The sequence below is a fragment of the Coenobita brevimanus genome, chromosome 60 (genome assembly GCF_032717465.1).
Source record: "Coenobita brevimanus isolate Jiangsu-jjx chromosome 60, ASM3271746v2, whole genome shotgun sequence".
Lineage (NCBI taxonomy): Eukaryota > Metazoa > Arthropoda > Malacostraca > Decapoda > Coenobitidae > Coenobita > Coenobita brevimanus.
The window spans coordinates 35,488,804-35,507,648 of NC_137013.1; the positions used below are offsets into that span (position 1 = coordinate 35,488,804).

At 40.1% G+C, this 18,845-nt stretch overlaps 1 protein-coding gene across 6 annotated transcripts in view; it reads left to right on the top strand.

Moving 5' to 3' along the window:
- Positions 1 to 18,348, top strand: part of LOC145403027 (echinoderm microtubule-associated protein-like 2) — a 333,938-nt gene extending 315,590 nt beyond the window's left edge. For all 6 annotated transcript variants that reach the window (XM_080274858.1, XM_080274861.1, XM_080274859.1 and 3 more), the window contains 4 exons: positions 2,697 to 2,813; positions 12,655 to 12,742; positions 14,280 to 14,506; positions 17,760 to 18,348. In XM_080274858.1, coding sequence (XP_080130984.1) covers positions 2,697 to 2,813; positions 12,655 to 12,742; positions 14,280 to 14,506; positions 17,760 to 17,927 — 600 coding nt within the window. In that variant the 3' untranslated portion in view covers positions 17,928 to 18,348. The remainder of the gene's footprint in view (positions 1 to 2,696; positions 2,814 to 12,654; positions 12,743 to 14,279; positions 14,507 to 17,759) is intronic.
- Positions 18,349 to 18,845: the final 497 nt, after the last annotated feature.

Below are 18,845 nucleotides of genomic sequence, written 5' to 3' on the forward strand. Positions count from 1 at the left end.
GTGCAACCTCTTCACATCCATTCCACAAAGGTGAGCAGTATTCCTGCTGAGAGCGCACATGGCTAATAAAGTATAACTAGCTGCTTGTCAGTGAAGAAGTTACAGACTGTATACAATAATCTAAGTGTCTTTGAAGCAGTTTTAGCAAGTGATCTAACATGAGAGATCCAACTGAGGACATTGTTAAGTGAAACACCAAGCATTTCAATACTTTTAGAGATAGGAGTATTAATATCATCGAAGGTAAAATAAGAATCAGGCAATATCTATCTATTAGTAAACCATGTATGTTGAGTTTTACTGGTATTAAATGAGACGTTATTTTGTCCCCATTCAGTGATCTTAGGTAAGTCTTGATGTATGGAGATTTAAGTATGGAGTTGTGAATTACAGATATTGAACTTTGTGAATGGGTGTTTAAGTGTGAATGAACTGTGAAATGTTGAGTCATCTGCATATGAATGGATGGGATTATGGGTGATCAATAAGATCATTAATATGAATTAGGAGTAGGGTCAGAGCCAGAACAGAGCCTTGTGGCATGCCAGCATTAATTGAGTGGAAATTGGAATATACATCATCTACTTTAACTCTATTTTTCTGTTGCTGAGATATGAAGAAATCAGAGGAACAAAAAAAGTTAGTCCATAGCAAGGGAGTTTGGATAGCAGGGGATGGTGCCACACTGTCAAAAGCTTTAGAAATATCAGGGGCTACTGCACAAGTTTCTCCATATTGGTCTGCAGTAGCGCTTCTAGCTTGTATTCTGCCCTGGGCTAACCCCCCTTCAGCTCCCTCCTTGCAACAAAAATATTTATTTTGAAACAAATTAAGGGGTAACATACTATTCAGAAATATGCAACAATGTTTTCATTGACCAAAGTATATAGACTACACAAAGCAGAAGCACAGGGTGCACGAATTCACCACTACTAATGTATCTCCAGCACCATTCACCATCACCACCATTACTGTAACTCCACCACTACTATTGTATATCTCACCATCACCACCACCACCACTCACCATCGCCACCAGTACTGCTGTAACCACCGCTACTACTGTATCTCCACCCCTACTCATCACCACCAGTACTAATATATCTTTACTTTTGGGAATGGATGGAACTTTACTGTTGTTGCCCTGTCTGTTGTGCAGCCTTACACAGTGTACACCTTGGATGGCACCATACTTTAACCCAGATAACCTATGTAATCAAGAGAACTTTTATGATGCAACAGCAGTATGATTTACATACATTCATAGACGTCTAATGACAGCAAATACCACACTTAGACACAAGCAACACCGTTTTTCCACTCCTGTTTTGTAAGTAATTTGGTAGACCCACCAGAAAACTATGCTGCTTGAGCACTGGGTTTACATTTAACTTGTCGCATGACATCACTGTTCCAATAAGAAAAAATGAAAAGTTTCATGCTCCAACTTTGTAATAGTCTATAATTATACTTTGGTCATTAACAACACATTGTTGCAGATTTCTGAAAGGTATTTAACCCCCTAATCTGTTTTAAAAATAAATATCTACTGTTTGCATTTCATTTTCACTTTGATAGGTTTGAAACCTTCCCAGCTGGCAGTAACCTAATTAGCTCACAAACTGGAATTTGGGCTTCCACTCCAACAAGGATAATTGACCTACATGGTGACATGATATCATTTATGTGATGTGCAGATGAGTGATAGAAAACCAGTTGCACAAATATCACCAATCCGAATTTTTTGTGCGGGTGCCCCGTGCCGCCTTCAGCAAGATGCCACCCTGGGCAGCAGCCCATGCCGCCCATACCTAAATTCACCCCTGTTGGTCAGTTGACCGATGGATGGTATGAGTCAGGAGACTGAGTATATCAGTAGTAGATCTTTCATGGCTGGGGGATGCTAGCAGTTTTGCTTTCAGGAAGTAAATTGACAGGTGGGTATTGCCATGTCTAAGACAATCCCATCATAGGTAAAGATGCCAGTTAATGCTACACAAATGCTACAGAACTATGTGGAGTGGGGGAGACATTTGGTGACCACTTTATGTCTCACTTTCTTCATAATGTTTATGACACTTTATAGTGAGGGAGCTTTGGATCTGAATCTTCCCACCTGAACCATCCAGGAAATAAACACTTGGGCATATTTGAAAACAGTGTATCAGAAGATGGCTGCAAGTCAACTGGCCTGTAAAATATGCATTGTCTTGAGCCATTATGTGTTAGTTTTGTCCACCAGAGTTCGTATGTTTGAACAGTTCCCCCCTCCCTCTCCCCCCCACCCCTCCACAAACACTACACCTTGTGGATGCCCAACATTGGTAAAGTTTTGAAGGCTAAGCCAGTTAATTTCAAGGGTCTGGTAATTCCACCTTATATGTACAAGAGGACAACAAGACAGCATTTCTGGGTCACATCAGCCATGGGTCACACCAACCTGCATAAAGTACTGTACATGTATGTTAATATTTTGTACATAATAGAAGGTTCAAGAAAATCTGTACTGCATAGATTCAAGGTATCACCTGCAGTACCTATTTATTTCCACATGACCATATACACGTATGTGGCCTGTCAAAGGTGCGGTAGACGAAAAAGGAAGAGGTAGAGTAGAGGTTTTACTGTTACTCCATATTATTGTTTCTGACAAGCATGTTTTAGTATCACTACTGATAAAATTATTTGCTTTTGTAGGTGGTAAAGTTCTCACCCAATGGACAATATCTAGCTGTTGGATCGCGAGACAACAATATATATGTCTACCAGGTCTCGGAAGACTATCGCAAGTACTCCAGGGTTGGACGGTGCCAGGTGAGGCTAGATTTTTTTTTTTTTTTTTCAGCAACTTCTTCACAATCTCTCTCGGTAAAAATGTTTGTAGTCAGGGACATAAGTTTTCTTAATATTCCACTCCCTCTACTTACCATTGCTCACTGTTGGCTAGCCTGCCCAAGTGGAGAGAGTTCTGGTGTATTTTTCTGCTTGTAAATGAGTCGTTGATATGAATCCAGGAGAAAAATGACCAATATGCTGTGTTAAGTAAACCTGGTGGTTTGGTAGGAGAATGTATGATCCAGATGTACAGCCATATTCATAACAATAGCTACACCTTTTTCTTTGTTACAGAGGATTTTCAGAATCTGAATGTGCAGAATCTTGTTGGTAGGGACAGCATCATACTGCAGTTGGTTTGATTGATTTTCCAAGGTTCTGTGAAGGATCAGTACTTCATGAAACAGTGATTGAAAATGAGTTTCAGAGGAGGAGAATTTTTTTTATATTAACAGATTCTTCTTAAATATCATAAATGTTTACCAAGGGACATTAGTTTGTACTGTGTATTGTACAGTGGTTTGTAAATATGAAACTGTTCTTGTGTTTAACTGCCTGGTATCTTAAGAGTGCACTTTTATGCACTGGTATCATAGAAAAACTGTATGTTACACAGTACAGTAGTATTTTAATACTTTATAGATAATGGTTCAGTAGATCATAATTTTGTTTTCTTGAAAATATGTAGTGCATATAATGGTTCAGTAGATCATAATTTTGTTTTCTTGAAAATATGTAGTGCATTTAACAGAGCATTTTACTGTACTATATATTTTGATTGAGAATTGTATTTAGGATGCAAATGATTAGGTGAAAGAGAGAGAGATTGTCTAGGTGCTTAAGGATGCAAAGGTTGATGTATGTGGATTGACTGAAACTAAATGGAGAGGTGAGAGTGTGAGATAATGGGAGTCTGGTTGGGGTACAGGCATATGCATGGGAGAGTGTGAGAATGAGAGGGCAAAAGCAGTAGTGTGTATTGTTGCATGCAAGAGATGGAAGGAGAATATAAGAGAGTATGGATCAGTTGGCTCAAGGATTGTGTGGGTAAGATTGAAAGTTGGACTACAAATGTGCGCGATTGTGTGTGCGTATGCACACCAATGCAAGATCGTGCAAGCCGAGTGAAAGAACAGTTCTGGACAAATGTGGAAGCTTGCAGGAAAAAATTTGAAAGGAATGAGAGGTTTTGATTGGAGATATGAATGGAAAAGTAGGGAATATGAAGGTGGATGAAGTAGTTGTTGAGTGGGGTGTGCCTGTGGAAGTGGAGGAGAATGGCAGTGCACTAGTGGACATTTTTGCCAGGAGGGGAGTGGTGATAGCTAATACCCTCTTGAGGCACAAAATAATCCATAGGTATATGTGGCGAATGATGAGAAGGTTGGGTGGTGAACTGAATGAATGGAAGGCAGTGATTGATTATGTGTGTGTGGATGATAGAATAAGAAGGTGTGTAATGGATGAAAGAGCATGTAGAGGTTTTGGAAGTGGACTTTCAAGTGGTGGTGAAAGTAAAGATTGAAATGAAATGGAGGAATAGAAGTAGGGAAAGACAGGAGGAAGTAGTTCTTACAAGGAGGGTGGAAAGGTTAAAAGAGGATGGAAAAAAGGCAGAATATAAGAGAGAAGTGGAGGAGCGATTGAGTAAATATGATTTGGAGCAGATGGGGAACATGGAAGGTGGGTGCAAGATATTCACAGAAGAAATCTGTACAGCATGTGATGTGGCGTGTGGGATGAAGAGCAGATGAAAGGGGGTGCAAGGAACAGCATGGTAGAATGAAGAGGTGAGACAGACTGTGGCATAAAAGAAGAAAGCATGTAGTGAGTGGATGAGAAACAGGAGTGTGGTGGGTGTTAAGAGACAGTAGAGAGAGTTATATGTAGAGGAAGAGAGACATGAAATGATTAATAAGAGAGAGTAAGAAGAGAGCAGATGAGGAATTTGGAAGGAATTTGAACGTAAAGTGGAGGGAATGTAAGAAAATGTTCTGGAAAGAGGTAAAGGGAATTATACAGGGTGTTAAAGAAGTTAGTCTGGACGTGAAAGATAAAAATGGTAGATTACTAGTGGAGAAAGGAGAAAAAGTGAGCTGATGGAGAGAACATTTCAAGGAATTGTTGAACATGGAGAATGAAAGTAATGTGAGTATAAGTGGCTGGGGAATGACTAGGAGAAGGAGGGATGTGAGAAGAGAGGAAGAAATCAGTAGGATGGAAGTTGTGGAAGTAATGAAGAAAGTCAAAATGGGGAAAGCCTCAGGAATTCATGGAGTGTGCGGTGAAATGCTGAAGCATGGGGGAGTGATGAGTGTAAAATGGATGTGGAAGATGTGCAGGTTTTTTTTTTTTTTTTTTTTTTTTTGACTCTAGGCATAGGCTTCACAGCCTGCTATCAAGGCCCAGCAGTCCTCCTACATACCATACACCTCTACATGGCCTGGGAGGAAGGTAAAGTCCCAGAGGATTGGAAGTCAGGTGTAATTATTCCCCAGTACAAAGGACTAGGGGAAAAAGAAGTGTGTGGTAGTCATAAGGGCATTTGTCTTCTTAGTGTAATAGGAAAAGTATATGATAGGATACTTATTGACAGAGGGAAGCAATAGAAGAATTAGTTGGAGAAGTGCGGGGAGGTTTTAGAAGGGAAGAGGTTGTGTAGATTAGAAATTCATTCTTAGGTCTTTAATGGAAAAGTTTCTAGAGAAGGAAAGAAGTTGTATGTGGCCTTCATTGATTTGGAGAATGCATATGACAGGGTGGATAGACAAGGACTGTGGAAAGTATTAAGAATATATGGAGTAAATGGGAAGTTGTTGAATGCTGTGAAGAGTATGTATGAGAGGGCTAAGTCTGCATTGCATGTGGACAGTGGACTGAGTGAATTTTCCAGTTTGAGGGTTGGATTGAAAAAGGGATGTGTCATGTCTCCATGATTGTTCAGTCTGTATATGGATGGTGTTATACAGGAGATACAAGGTAGGGCAGTGGATGTTGGACAGCCCTAATGAGAGAGGGCAGCATGTGGAAACTCCCTGTACTGTTGTTTGCAGATGATACTGTTTTGTTAAATGATGACAGAGGGGAGCTGCAGGGCTTGGTGAATGAGTTTGGGAGAGTGTGTTGTGTAAGAAACGGAATCTAAAGATGAAGGTAGGGAAGAGTAAAATTATCGTCTTCGAGAGAAATGGAGTCAGAGAATGTACAATAAGGTAGGATGAGGAGGAAATAGAAATTGTTAGTGCATTTAAGTACGTGGGTAGTATGATGGGTAAGGATGGATGTTTAGAGGGTGAAGTGCTTGAAAGAGTACAACAGCGAAAGAAAGGTTGTTGGTTCTTTGAAAGGAGTGATAAGAAGCAGAGAAGTGAGCATGGAAATGAAACAGTTACCTTATGACAAAATTGTTATACCAACTCTAACAAATGGAAGTGAAGCTTGAACCTTGTTGGAGGGACACGAGTCAAGAGTGAGAGCAGTGGAAATGAGTTATTTGAGAGGAGCATGTGGAGTAACAAGGAGAGACAAAATGAAAAATGAGGAAGTGAAGGAGTGTTGTGGTGTGGATGTGGATGTGATTGGATGCGTTAGGAGAAACACGTTGAGTGGTTTGGCTACATGGAGAGGATAGAGAGCAAGAGACTGACAGGAGAGTGTATGTGAGTGAGGTGGAGGGGGGACGGGGAGGCCAAGGATGAGATGGAGGGATGAAGTGGAGAGGTATATGAGAGAGGGTGGAGGGGGGGGGGGGAGCTGGGAGTAGGGCAGTGAAATGGCGGGGAACAGGACGACATGGAGACAATTCATTTGTGACCACCCCTTATGGGATTAAGGTGTCTGGCAGTAGATAGATAGGTAGATGATTAGGATGAATTTACACAATATCATGTTATAGTTACTGTATAAGAATACCATTGCACAATGCTCTAATTGTCTGTATGAGTTATTTAAATCTTCTTTTAATAAGTTTTCTGATGCAACTGATTATGAACCACATACTGTACAGTGACCCATCTGTATGTGAGGGTGCAGTATGCATGGATACTCAGTGCATGGTGCTTTTGGGGGCTGAAGGCAATACAAGGAACACAGTATGATAAAAATATGCTGTGTTTGTGTTTCCAAATTAATTTTCAAGTTGGTTGTAGGTGGTGGTGACCATTATCCACTCACTTCATGTAGAGCTGCCTACTTCTTCCTTGACCTTTATCGTTCCTGTTTCTGTCCATTTTCCTCTTTTTCCATTTTGTTCCTGTCACTTTTTATTACTCTTCATTCCCCTTCATGTGGCTCTACACTAAGTGTTAACGGAAACCATTTACAATGCTGGGTGGTAACCATTTAACCTTTTAACAGGATGATGTGGAATTTGCTATGGTGCCCCTGTTAACTGGGTGGAGAGACACAAATGCTGCATCCTTCCAGGAACCAAACCACCACACTTTTCCCTGCACCATGCTGTGGTGAGGTGCTGTTAGCCATAAGATTTAGTCAGTTCACTTTATGGGACAGTCCTGCAACTTGCCTGTGGTTGATGGGTCTGTTTGGTCAGACAGACTGGGGTTGAACAAGACCAACAGTTTATTTATTGCTTTAAACTACATTAATATTTTCTTATTTCTACCTCTGTACAGCAGGGTATACCCTTAAGAAACATATTTTTAGTAGTTACAATTTATTTATTTCCGTAAGTCTCTTAAATCCCAGTACTATTTCTTCTTTATCACTTTACAGAAGGCTATGGCTTTGGGAAGCATATCTGTAGTGTAGTTGGGGTCATAGAGGGTTTTTAGTTGGCAATTTAGGGACTCTTTGAGCTTTGGCTAACACATAAGATTTATTTTCACAGGTTAAATGCACCTGTGTACAGGGATTTTATATACACAGAAGTCTAGGTTAACATTTTAGCCGTGCTTACAGAGCAGCTGTATACATGGATTTCATATACATAGAAGCCTAGGCTAACACTTTAGTCATGCATACAGAAGGGTCACTGTATCATACTGTACATTTCGTGATCCATTTTTAAATGCAGATCATTGTTTTTTACTATATTTGAGTTTGTTTGATTACACCAGTTGCTTCTATTTCCATGCTTGCTAAGGCTAAGACAAGGAAAACCAAATACCCTGGTGTACCATCGGTGGTAAGAATTTTCCCCCACTTCTTATAAGTACCAAGTTTCGCACCAAACTCACCAGTTCATACTGATATTGTGTAGTTTCTTCTGTTCTCCTGGCTTTTCTGTTTCCATTTTCATTAGTATCTTGTGTATTTTCTCATTCTTCAGTATTTTCTTTGTTTCCTTATTCTTTAGTATCTTCTCTGCTTCCTTATTCTTTAGTATCTGCTCTGTTTCCATATTCTTTAGTATCTGCTCTGTTTCCTTATTCATTAGTATCTGCTCTGTTTCCTTAGTCTTTAGTATCTTCTCTTTCTCTGTTTCCATATTCTTTAGTATCTTCTGTGTTTACTTCTTCTTTAGTATCTGCTCTGTTTCCTTAGTCTTTAGTATCTGCTCTTCCTTCTTCTCCCTTTCTCTCATCATTAGTTCTCTCTCTCTCCATCTTCTCTTTTCGTCTTCTCTCTCATATCTCTCTGACCCTTTATATCATATACCATTAGATCTTCTGCCTGTCTACTCTTCCTCTCTTGAATATTGTATCTCATAACCTCCTTGCCTCTTTCCTTCATTGTTTTATTTTCTGTATCCCCCCCCCCCCAGCTTATTTCGTTTCCTTATTTTTCTGCAAATTCCCATTGAAACTCAACTGGCCTGATCTTGTGTGTTGTGGCAAAGGTTTATTCTGTTGCAGTGGGTGTGAGATGGAGTGTGTTTGCCTCATGAACTTAGTAACATCATCCATGGAATCAATAGATGTAAAATACCAGACATGTAAAGCATGACAAGGATAATGGGAAGTAGGAAATGATGCTGGGTAGATTCTGGTAAGAATATCTGAGTTGTCCCCATGACACAAGAGAATCTGCCAGATGAGTAGGCAAAGGGGTTGCAGTGTATGGGCCCTTGTATGTTTTCCCAGGACTTGAAAAATTACAAAGGCATCTATAGGATTGTAATGCCAAAAATTGTAATGTTAACTGAACTGTCACGAAGTAAACATACTACAATGGTCCCTCGCATTTAGCGATTTAATTAGTCTGGCAAAACCATTGCTAAATGCGGTGTACTTTATATGGGAAAAATATCAGTTAGTCTGCATTCATCCTCCAAGTCACCCTTTTGACCCCCGATTACCTACTTTTACGTGCTGAAAATGAAACACAGTGTATTAGCAATACATTATACAGATTCAGTACTGTATGGATATACATCTACTCACCAGTGAAAAATGCCAAATGTTGGCACTGAGAGGAAAAAAAGCACCCAAGGTCACCAGATGCTTACAGTAATGATAACAATGGCAGTCTGGTGGTGGATGGGGAAAGCATTTCACGCCCCACATCGCTAAATTCAAAAGACAATCGCTAAATGCGCGGGATTGGTACCTTTTCTAACCTATTGCTAAACGCAAAAATTGCTAACTTGAAACACGCTAAATGCGAGGGACCACTGTATAGTGTGGATTCAAAGGGGATACGTTGTGAGGGATTTCAAGGGTGGCCCTGTGAAGGATACTTTTATTGAACCCAAATCCAAAACCAACCAAAGTAAGTTCACAGCTAACCTAACCACCACATGTTTAACATGCAAAGCAGCATTTACAGTTCTTTTCCATTTTGTATAATAACTTTCTACCTAACCACCACATGTTTACCATGCAAAGATGCATTTACATTTCTTTCCCATTTTGTATAATAACTTTCTCATTTTTGTTTTACAGTAAAAAAAACTAATAATCATAATTTTGTGACAGAGCTATTGCTAAAGTAAAATTGGGTGGTGGTTATGGAAATTGTAAAAAGAATTAAGATCATTAAAGCAAAATAGCATTAACTGGAATGCCATTGGCTCAAGGGATGTACTGTGTATATTAGAGACGGCTCTTATACTATTCTGGTTCAAGCTCCTTTGTCATAACTCTGGGCTGAACTCTTCTCAGAATCAATTGTACCATGTATTTCCTCAGTACTGTTGCCATAATTAACCCCTTCATTATGGAGATCTTTCCTATGTTGAATAAAAACATCTGGTAGAAAAAAAAAAAAAAATGCTAATCACATTCAAGGGGTGAATTGAAACTTAACCCGTTAACTGCGCATGGCGGTTTTTTGGACGTGTCCGTGGTGCGCAGACATAGGGGTAAAAATGAAATTTTCCAAAGGCCAAATTTTGTCTTAGGATTTGAGAGAACACATGCCAAAGTATATAGTAACGAAATATTAGCTCAATATTTACCTTGGTAAAGTCATGGATGAATATCGAAGTGTCTGACTCCCTATTGGAATGTATAGTTTTCATTTTCTTTTTCGGTTTTGGTTTCAGTTTCGGTTTTGAAGGGTCAAACATGCTTGCATGGGTCGGCCTTGGTCACCATGACACAATATTCGAAATTCACCTGCACAGCAGGGCTGTATTGAGCAGTCACACTCGGAACAGCCCAGGCTGTACAGTATAGAGCAGTTAACGGGTTAATGATCTAAACTGCCATACTCAGCCTGATTATATATATATATATATATATATATATACACACACACACACACACACACACACACATGTACTGATGTTCTGTATATTGTAAAACCTCTGTAAGTCGGAATGATAGGGGCCGAGACCATTTGGACTTCACTGAAATTCCAACTTATGAAAAGTGTGAGGCCTCCTGACTAACCAGAAAAAAAAAAAAAATCACTTACTGGTATGATCTTTGCAGAGGGTGTAATCCAAGCATAAGGAGGGCCTTTTGGTAGGATATAGAGGTGCTAGAGGGGCACATTATTGCTCCTGTGCAACATTTTCACTTTTGTGCAACTTTTTAAAACATAATCACAATTTCATAACACTATTTCACTTTATTTACAGGCCTTAATCAGTGCTGTAAAGCACTATTGTGTTCCACCCATCTCACACCCAGTTAGGAGTAATCCAAAGGTGTTGATGTAGTTTCCACAGGAGTTTATATGTAGAAGACAAGCACAGGTCCAACCCGTTCTACGCCAGCCCTTCAACTGCCTGTAGTAGTGCAGGGGAGCTGGTTGCAGGTGTCAGAATTCTTCTAAATATGCTGATATGTGCCTTAATTGTCATGTAGGCACTCACACACCACTAGATACATAAACTGTTATATACTGCTAGTCGTAGTTTGCAAGTTCTAGAAATTATTAAGGTATGGTTATAGTATACTGTAATAGTATAGTTACAAAATATGGTTACAGGTATGATTATATGAAAGTATGGTTACGACTGTATGCAAAATTAATCACAACCAGAGTCACTGCAGAAGATTTGTACAGGCAACTCTGACGATGCACTGCTTTGGAAGCTGCATGTTGACATGACTGAGATGGAAGGCAGATGATGGGTCCTCACAGACTAACTTATGATAAGCCTACTGTGTCTTCCTGAGATTGGGTTTCCGTTTGACAACATTTTACGACTTAGGGGAGTTTTCTCAGGGATTTTTACAATGATTTTTTTTTGCTGTTTTTTAATTTGAATATCATAAACAAATATGTGCCATGCCGACTTAACCCCTTCATGCACGATGACTCAAAACGAGTTAAAACAGTGTTAGTCTGAAGAGGAACCAATGATGCCCTATGACACACTTGTCAGTGTTGATCTGAAGGGATGCCAGTTAGGCTATTCTGGATAAAAATATTCACCAAAAACTATATTTTAGCATGAAATGTGTCAATATTTGTTGCATCATAGGGGAGGGTGTCTATTTTCAGGCCAACATTCTCAAATAGTCAGCATCCTCTTGGTTTTTGGTCTGGGGGGAGGGGGGCACACGTATGGTTTTTGGTGATATACTCGAAAACTATTGGTCATATCAGAATTCCAACAACACCACGTGAAATTCTGCATCTAGACATATGCTTGGCTCTTGCATTATGCAGGCAAAATTTTGTACTAGAGTGTAGGGCAGTTATTTTCACTGTTGAACAACAGGATTCTCACATCATTTCAGTACTTCCACAGTACTTTTACTCATCAATTCTGTGTTTTTATTAGCATATCATACAGTATAAACATCAGGGAAGATGATGGTACACAATTTACATAATTAAAACCAGTTTCTGGGGCAAATAAAATACATGGGAATGTTTTCCTTTGTGTGCGAGTCCAGCATGCCCTCTAGGCATTTTCACTGATCATGTCACACACACACACACAAAATTTACGGTGCGCAAGGAGGTTAAGTGTAATTCCAACTAAAAGGGTTCCGACCTATGGAGGTTTTACTCTGTGTGTGTGTGTGTGTGTGTGTGTGTGTGTGTGTGTGTGTGTGTGTGTGTCTCTCTCTCTCTCTCTCTCTCTCTGTATTTATATATACACACACGCACACACACATATTACAACTTTAACATGAGGGTAGATTGTAGAATGCAATAGGAACTGTTTTTTACTCCTTCACTGCAAGAGGTTTCTCAGCACTGAGTTGAATATAACTGTCATGCATAAATTTGAATAAAATGAAAATAACATCCTTGAGGAGTGTTTCCTGTTAAACTAACTGAAGTTTTCAGTTTCATAGCACAGAAATTTAACTGGGGTTGTTTATTACTCATTCACTGTGAGAGATTTCACTAAAGCTATGTAAAATCATCAAGTGTTAATAAAAATACAACAAAAATCACATCCTTGCATGGAAAGGGTTAAGCTAATTGAGGGTCTTTTCTCTGCCACCAGGGTCATGCTAGCTTTGTGACCCACTTGGACTGGTCAGCAGACAGCCAGTTCATCCAGAGTAACTCCGGGGACTATGAGCTTCTCTTCTGTGAGTTGCCTACTGAGTTTCTGCATTTTATTTATGATTTTCAATAATTGGTTAAGCCAGTTCATTCTAAATAGTGCTGACTTAGTAACTTAACGTATTGTATGCTGTACGTAAATTAATATGCTTGAATGTAATAGTGAAGTCATGTTTCATTTATTATGCAGTAAATCAAAGTTATTGTCTGTCATAACCATCATCACCATCCTCCACCTCCTCTCATCAGATATTATCATCATTAGCCATTAGTATCAATATCATCAGGAATGTCCCTCACCATTGGCATTATTACTGCGTAACTACAGTAAACTCTCAGGTATCCGGTGAAATTCAGCCATGTCCCAGGCTGGATGTTGCAGAACACCGGATATTGCATAGTACCCCCCCATTGGCTCAATATTTGGTGTCAAACTGGATAATGCATTGTTATCCATCTCAACCCCCTGTCCTTAAAACTTTCTCTTGAGTAAAAGATGAAAATAAGCATAAAATACAATAAAGTAATAAAATACAGTAATACAGCACTGGTTGGCAATCATTTACAAATGGGTTGAAATACCTCAGTGCTGAATATTGCATAGAACTGCTGGTTATGTCCTGTTTTGGAGCCAAATATTGCATAATGTCGCCAGGTATTGCTTTATTGGAGACGAGCCAGCAGCGCTGAATATTGCATTGGATAGGATATTGCGACAGTGGATAATTGCGAGTTCACTGTATTCCCAACTGTTTCCTACATAAGAGATGGAGTGGGGGTATGTTAAAAACAGATAATAAAAAGCACAAAAGTACAGTAGAACTATGGAATGGCAGTCTCTGAAGTATGCTACACAATCATTCATGTATTGTCCAAGGTCTCAGATCTTTGCTGTATCTCACAAGCATCACAGATGTGTGAGCAGGCCAATGTATCGCAGACATTTGTGTACTGTGGTAATTAACTGTGGTTTTATTCTCTTTTGCTTGTGGCAGCAAAATACAGATTCTGAGAAGTAATTTTGCAGTTTCTCCCATGACATATGGGAGATACTAACCTGTGGATTGCGCAATTACCTTTTTTTACCCCACCCCGTGGTGGGCTTTTTTTTTTTTTTTTTTTTTTTTTTTTTTTTTTTTTAACATGGAAATAAACATCCAGGGCATCATCTGGTGCAAAGAAAAAATCTCTTTCTCTCTGTCTTTGCGTAGGGCCATGCGCAAGTTTATGTACGGTAGTGGAAAAAAAAAAAAAAAGTTTGATTTTGTTTATTATAAACTTGAAGATAAACATCCAGGGCATCATCTGGTGAAAAGAAAACACGTCTCTCATTCTCCGTTTTTGTGTAGCGCCATGCATAAGTTTGCATAGGGGTCAAGTTGTTTATGGTGATGCACGGCCAGTACAGCCTGAGCTGTAGCCTGCAATGTGACGCTACCCAGTCTGAGCTGTGGCTCGCAATCCACAGGTTAAATTTCTCATGTTGCAACCTTGCACCATGCCCCTCTTGGCATCACAGCTCCAACTGGTGCCCATTTCATAGCATTCTTTTAATTTTTACAGGGAATGCTGGTTTGTGTCGTCAGATTGTGCAGACCTCACAGATGCGTGATGTGGAGTGGGCCAGCAGCAATTGCACACTTACATTTGCCACATTGGGCATCTGGCCTGAGGGAGCTGATGGAACAGATGTAAACTCTTGTGCCCGGGGCAACCATATCTCTGCTCTGGCTACTGGAGATGACTTTGGCAAGGTCAAAGTATTCAGCAGCCCGGCATGTCACCAGAAGGTAACCTTCACACTTGTGATTAACTCATTTGTATATGTTATGTTGTTATAATAGTCAGGAGCTAGGAACTGGAATTAGCTTGTAAATCACACTGGAAACATTATCATTGGAGAAAGAATATTTATCTGTATAGCATTTTAGGTAAAGTGAGAATGGTGGGGGATAGAGGGAGAGCTGCCTTATGGTGGAGGACAGGGCAACATGGAGGCGTTTTTTGTTGATGGTGACTCCTCGCCAAGATGAAGGCATCTGGCTGTAAATCATCATCATCATTGTCTTCATGACCTTTTTTTCCCACTTACGGAGGGAGTAAAGTAGATCCAGAAAGCTAGGAAAGTACAGTTAAGAGACAAGACATTCACTGTCACCATTCAAATCCCTGGCACCCTAGCTGTATATCAGAGGCCTAACCATCAGCAAACATTTTTTTTTTCTTTTTGGCATTTTTCATTATGAATGTGCTTTTCCTTACCTACCAGATAGAGTATATCTGTTGACTGGCAAGTTAAAATACTGTTTGCCATACCCTTGTTATGTGTTCCTCCATGCATAATATCTCCCATCAATTCTCTAGCCTCTTCACCTTCCATAGCTTGTGTTTTTGATCACTCATGTACCATATCTATCCACCCTCTCTTTTGCCTACCACACTTCCTTCCACTAACTCACTCATACCCATTTTATCACCTCATCTAGTGGTAGGTGGTGGCAACAATCATCCACTCACTTGATACTTCTTCCTACATGATTATCATTCTTTTCTGTTTGTGACCTCCTGTCTTCCTACTTCCCCCTTTCCTTCCAGGTGCTTTTTATTACTCTTCTTTCCACTTCAGGGTGGCTCTGTACTGAGTGACAAGTCTAATGGAAAGTATTTGCAGTGCTGGGTGGTTGCTATATGACCAGATCACAGGGTGAAGTGCAACTATGTTGCCCCTATTAACTGGGATGAGAGTTGCAATTGCAGCATCTGCCCAGGAACCAGACCTCTACACTTTTCCCCACACTTTGCTGTGGTGAGGCATTGTCAGCCACAAAGGAACATCATTTCGCACTACGGGATGGCCCTGCAAAGGAGGTTGCTTGCCTGTGGTTTGAACAGTCTGCTTGGCCAGACAGACTGAGGTTGATCAACATCTACAACAACCACCACCACACAATCTGCTTACAATCCCTTCATGTGATCATACCATCGGAGTGCTCCGTTTTAACCCTGTTGCTGTATTCACAACTTTCCTACTCCATAGCCTTCATGAAACACATTTCTTATCTGCTCCACTCTGTGCACTCCACACTTATTCCTCAGTAATCAGATTTCCACTGTACTTACTCTTCATTTTTCATTCTCTTGCCATACCGAAGTCTCACAGTCATACCGTAATGTGAGCACTAATGCACTTTCATGCTATCTTCTTACAACATTCATATTGAGAGCTCTGTTTAGTACAGTATCAAGGCCTTCATGGTTCCATCCACCTTCCTTTCCTTACCAAGCTACATTCCATTTCACTTTCCACTTCACTTTTGCATCTCCTTTTCTGTTACTGTGCTAGGGGGTAAACTCCCTCACGAATTAAAGTCCCTTCATTCACCAGTACATCTCAGTGAGAGTTACTTTCCCTCTGACCAGCCACCACACAACTCGTATCTATATTTACTTTCAAACAACACAGGCATCAGCAAAACTCTGTCCCAGTCTGCAAAGCTCCTTTTTAAGTGTTAGTTAGCATGTAACACAGCATCATCTGCGTACATCAGGTTTGAAATATATTACCCTTCATTCATTATTATCTTACCCATCTCTCCACAACTCGGGTCTTAACCTTTGTAATAACCCTATCCATATTTATTGTAAAGGGTGCCCAAGAGGTTAATGTATTGACTCAGGAAGTAATTTTCAGTCATTATCCACCCCAAGGGTGTCACTGATTTTAACTCAGTATTAAATGAGCTGAGTTAGTTCACCAAGTTCTGGGACACCCTGTTTATTGAATTATGGACATCACTCAAGCTTATGTCTCTGAAGCACTGATATTGAACTGCCCACTTTGGTATCCACCTACTCTTACACATGCTACAACAGAATAAAACTATAGCATTCAGATGATCTCCATCCACACCAAATATACATAATACCTTCAATAATCCTTCTGTATTTAAATTTACATATGCTTTTTCCAGCTTAGTAAATGCCATAAATACCATATAGTTCCTCTATTTTCTCCACTGTGTCGTACGCCAGATATTGTTTCTCGCATCCCCAGCCAATCCTAAAATTACCTGTTTTTTTATACGCCGTGTCCCCTTTTTTCAATAAGGGCTAAGGCGTTGCCCTTGGGTAGAGGACTTTGGTTTTGGAGCATGTAGCACTTTATGACCAGATGCTACAATGACTCTTGGGTGGACTCGAACCTCCGACCCTTCGGTCAGAGTGCTCTAAACCACTGAGCTACAGCATGCTAGGTGACAGGAGAGCATTACTTCTCCTGGCAAGGCAGCTTCCCCAGGCGCGGCTTGAACTCACGACTTCGGTCTCAAGTCAGGTGCTCCAACACTGATCCACAATGGTTTGTCACTCACAAAGCACTTTGGTATATCATATTCCTTGACCTTTCAATACTTACTGGTATTCTTTCATTTACCTTTTTATATGAAACTCACCAGATGTATATAGCAGTAATTCAAACACCTTTACTGTAGTACACAAGCAGTTACAACCTTCTTCCATTTTACTGGTGCATTGTCGCTCATTTAAGCTTTCTTGCCCATTTTCAGCAAACACGTCATTACACCCTCTCTGCTACACTTAACTCTCCCAGTATGAGATGCCTTTCTTATTCCAATCAGGACTGTCGGACGATTTTATTAAATTTGAGGGAGACCACGTGTGGTGAAGGGGTTAATGAAAGCTTCATCTGATCTCTTGATTTGGAAAAGCCCCCCCAAAGCTGTATAAAATTGCCTGGAGGTAGAGAAAATAAAATACAAAAGATGTCATTGTAGTGAAGGGATAAATTGTCTCTGCAAACACATCAACACTGATGCCTTCCCATTCTTCAACATCTGTATGGCATTCTTCACTTCCTGCTATTGACAGACTGTTTCAGGGAAGATTCATCTTACAAAAGCAGCAGCTGAACCAAACAGTAGTGTATGTCCCATACAACTGTTTGTAGCAAAGCAAACCATTAGCATTTAGCATAAGTTAATGATAAATGATAACAAATACTCTAGATAAAACTTTCAATTTCAGGCACGGAACAATGAGTATGGGGGTCATAGCAGTCATGTTACCTCAGTGGAGTTCCTTCATGATGACTCTCGCTTGGTGTCAGCTGGAGGGCGGGACACAGCCGTCATGCAGTGGTTTGTGTCCCAGTTAGCATCATCAGGTGCGTCATCTGCATCTTCACACCACTGATTAGAATGATGGGAGAGTAGTACAGGGAAAGGAAATTTTTTTTAAATTGGAGAAGAGTATAAAGAAAAGGTTGAAAAGAAACATAAAAAAGGTAAAGAAAAGAGAAATTAAGAATATGAATGACCAGTGAGAAGTAAAAAGGTAGGAGAGTAATATACTGCAGTATAGAGGGAAAAAAAAAAGTGGACAAAAGTAAAGGAGACAAGGAAGAATGAAAGAATAGTAAAAAGGCAGGAGAATAGTACTGTAGTCTAGAAGAAGGGTTTACAGAGAAAGTGATGCTAAAAGATAAAGGAAATACAATTGGCTCGCACAATACGCAAATGGATGGGTGGTCCACGCCCTTGCATTCTGTGATTTCGCATACTGTGAATACATATTCTTATGGGAAAAATAACATATGGGTGGGACCCCCCCTCAAACCTCGATATTTTTAAACTTTAGAGACATAATAAAGGGAAATTTTTAAAGACATATACTACAGACATAGCTAGAAATAACAAAAATATGGTCAGTCACCTTAAAAACAGTAAACAGGCCTGATGGACTTAAATAGCAGGGGTTCCAAGGTGCGGCAACTCACTTAGAATTCTCCCACTGCACCAGCCACCACACCAACACTTTCCTCCTCACAACTAGACTCCTCTTGATCACCTTCCCCACGAGCCTCTAACTCAGTCACTTTGGCCAAAAAACCCTCGAAGTCCAATGTTGACACAAATGACATTGCATCCCCTTCTTCCTCCACAGGAACTGGATCAGACAATGTAGCTGGTTCTTCACTTTCTCCTCCTTGAGGCCGTTGTGTGTAACTTGTTGAGTGTCTGCTTCCGCCTGTTAATTTCTTGCCTATGTCTGTCTGTGTGTAGAAGCAGAAGGCTTTGTTGATATTAACAAGAACCTCCTCCATTCTTTGCT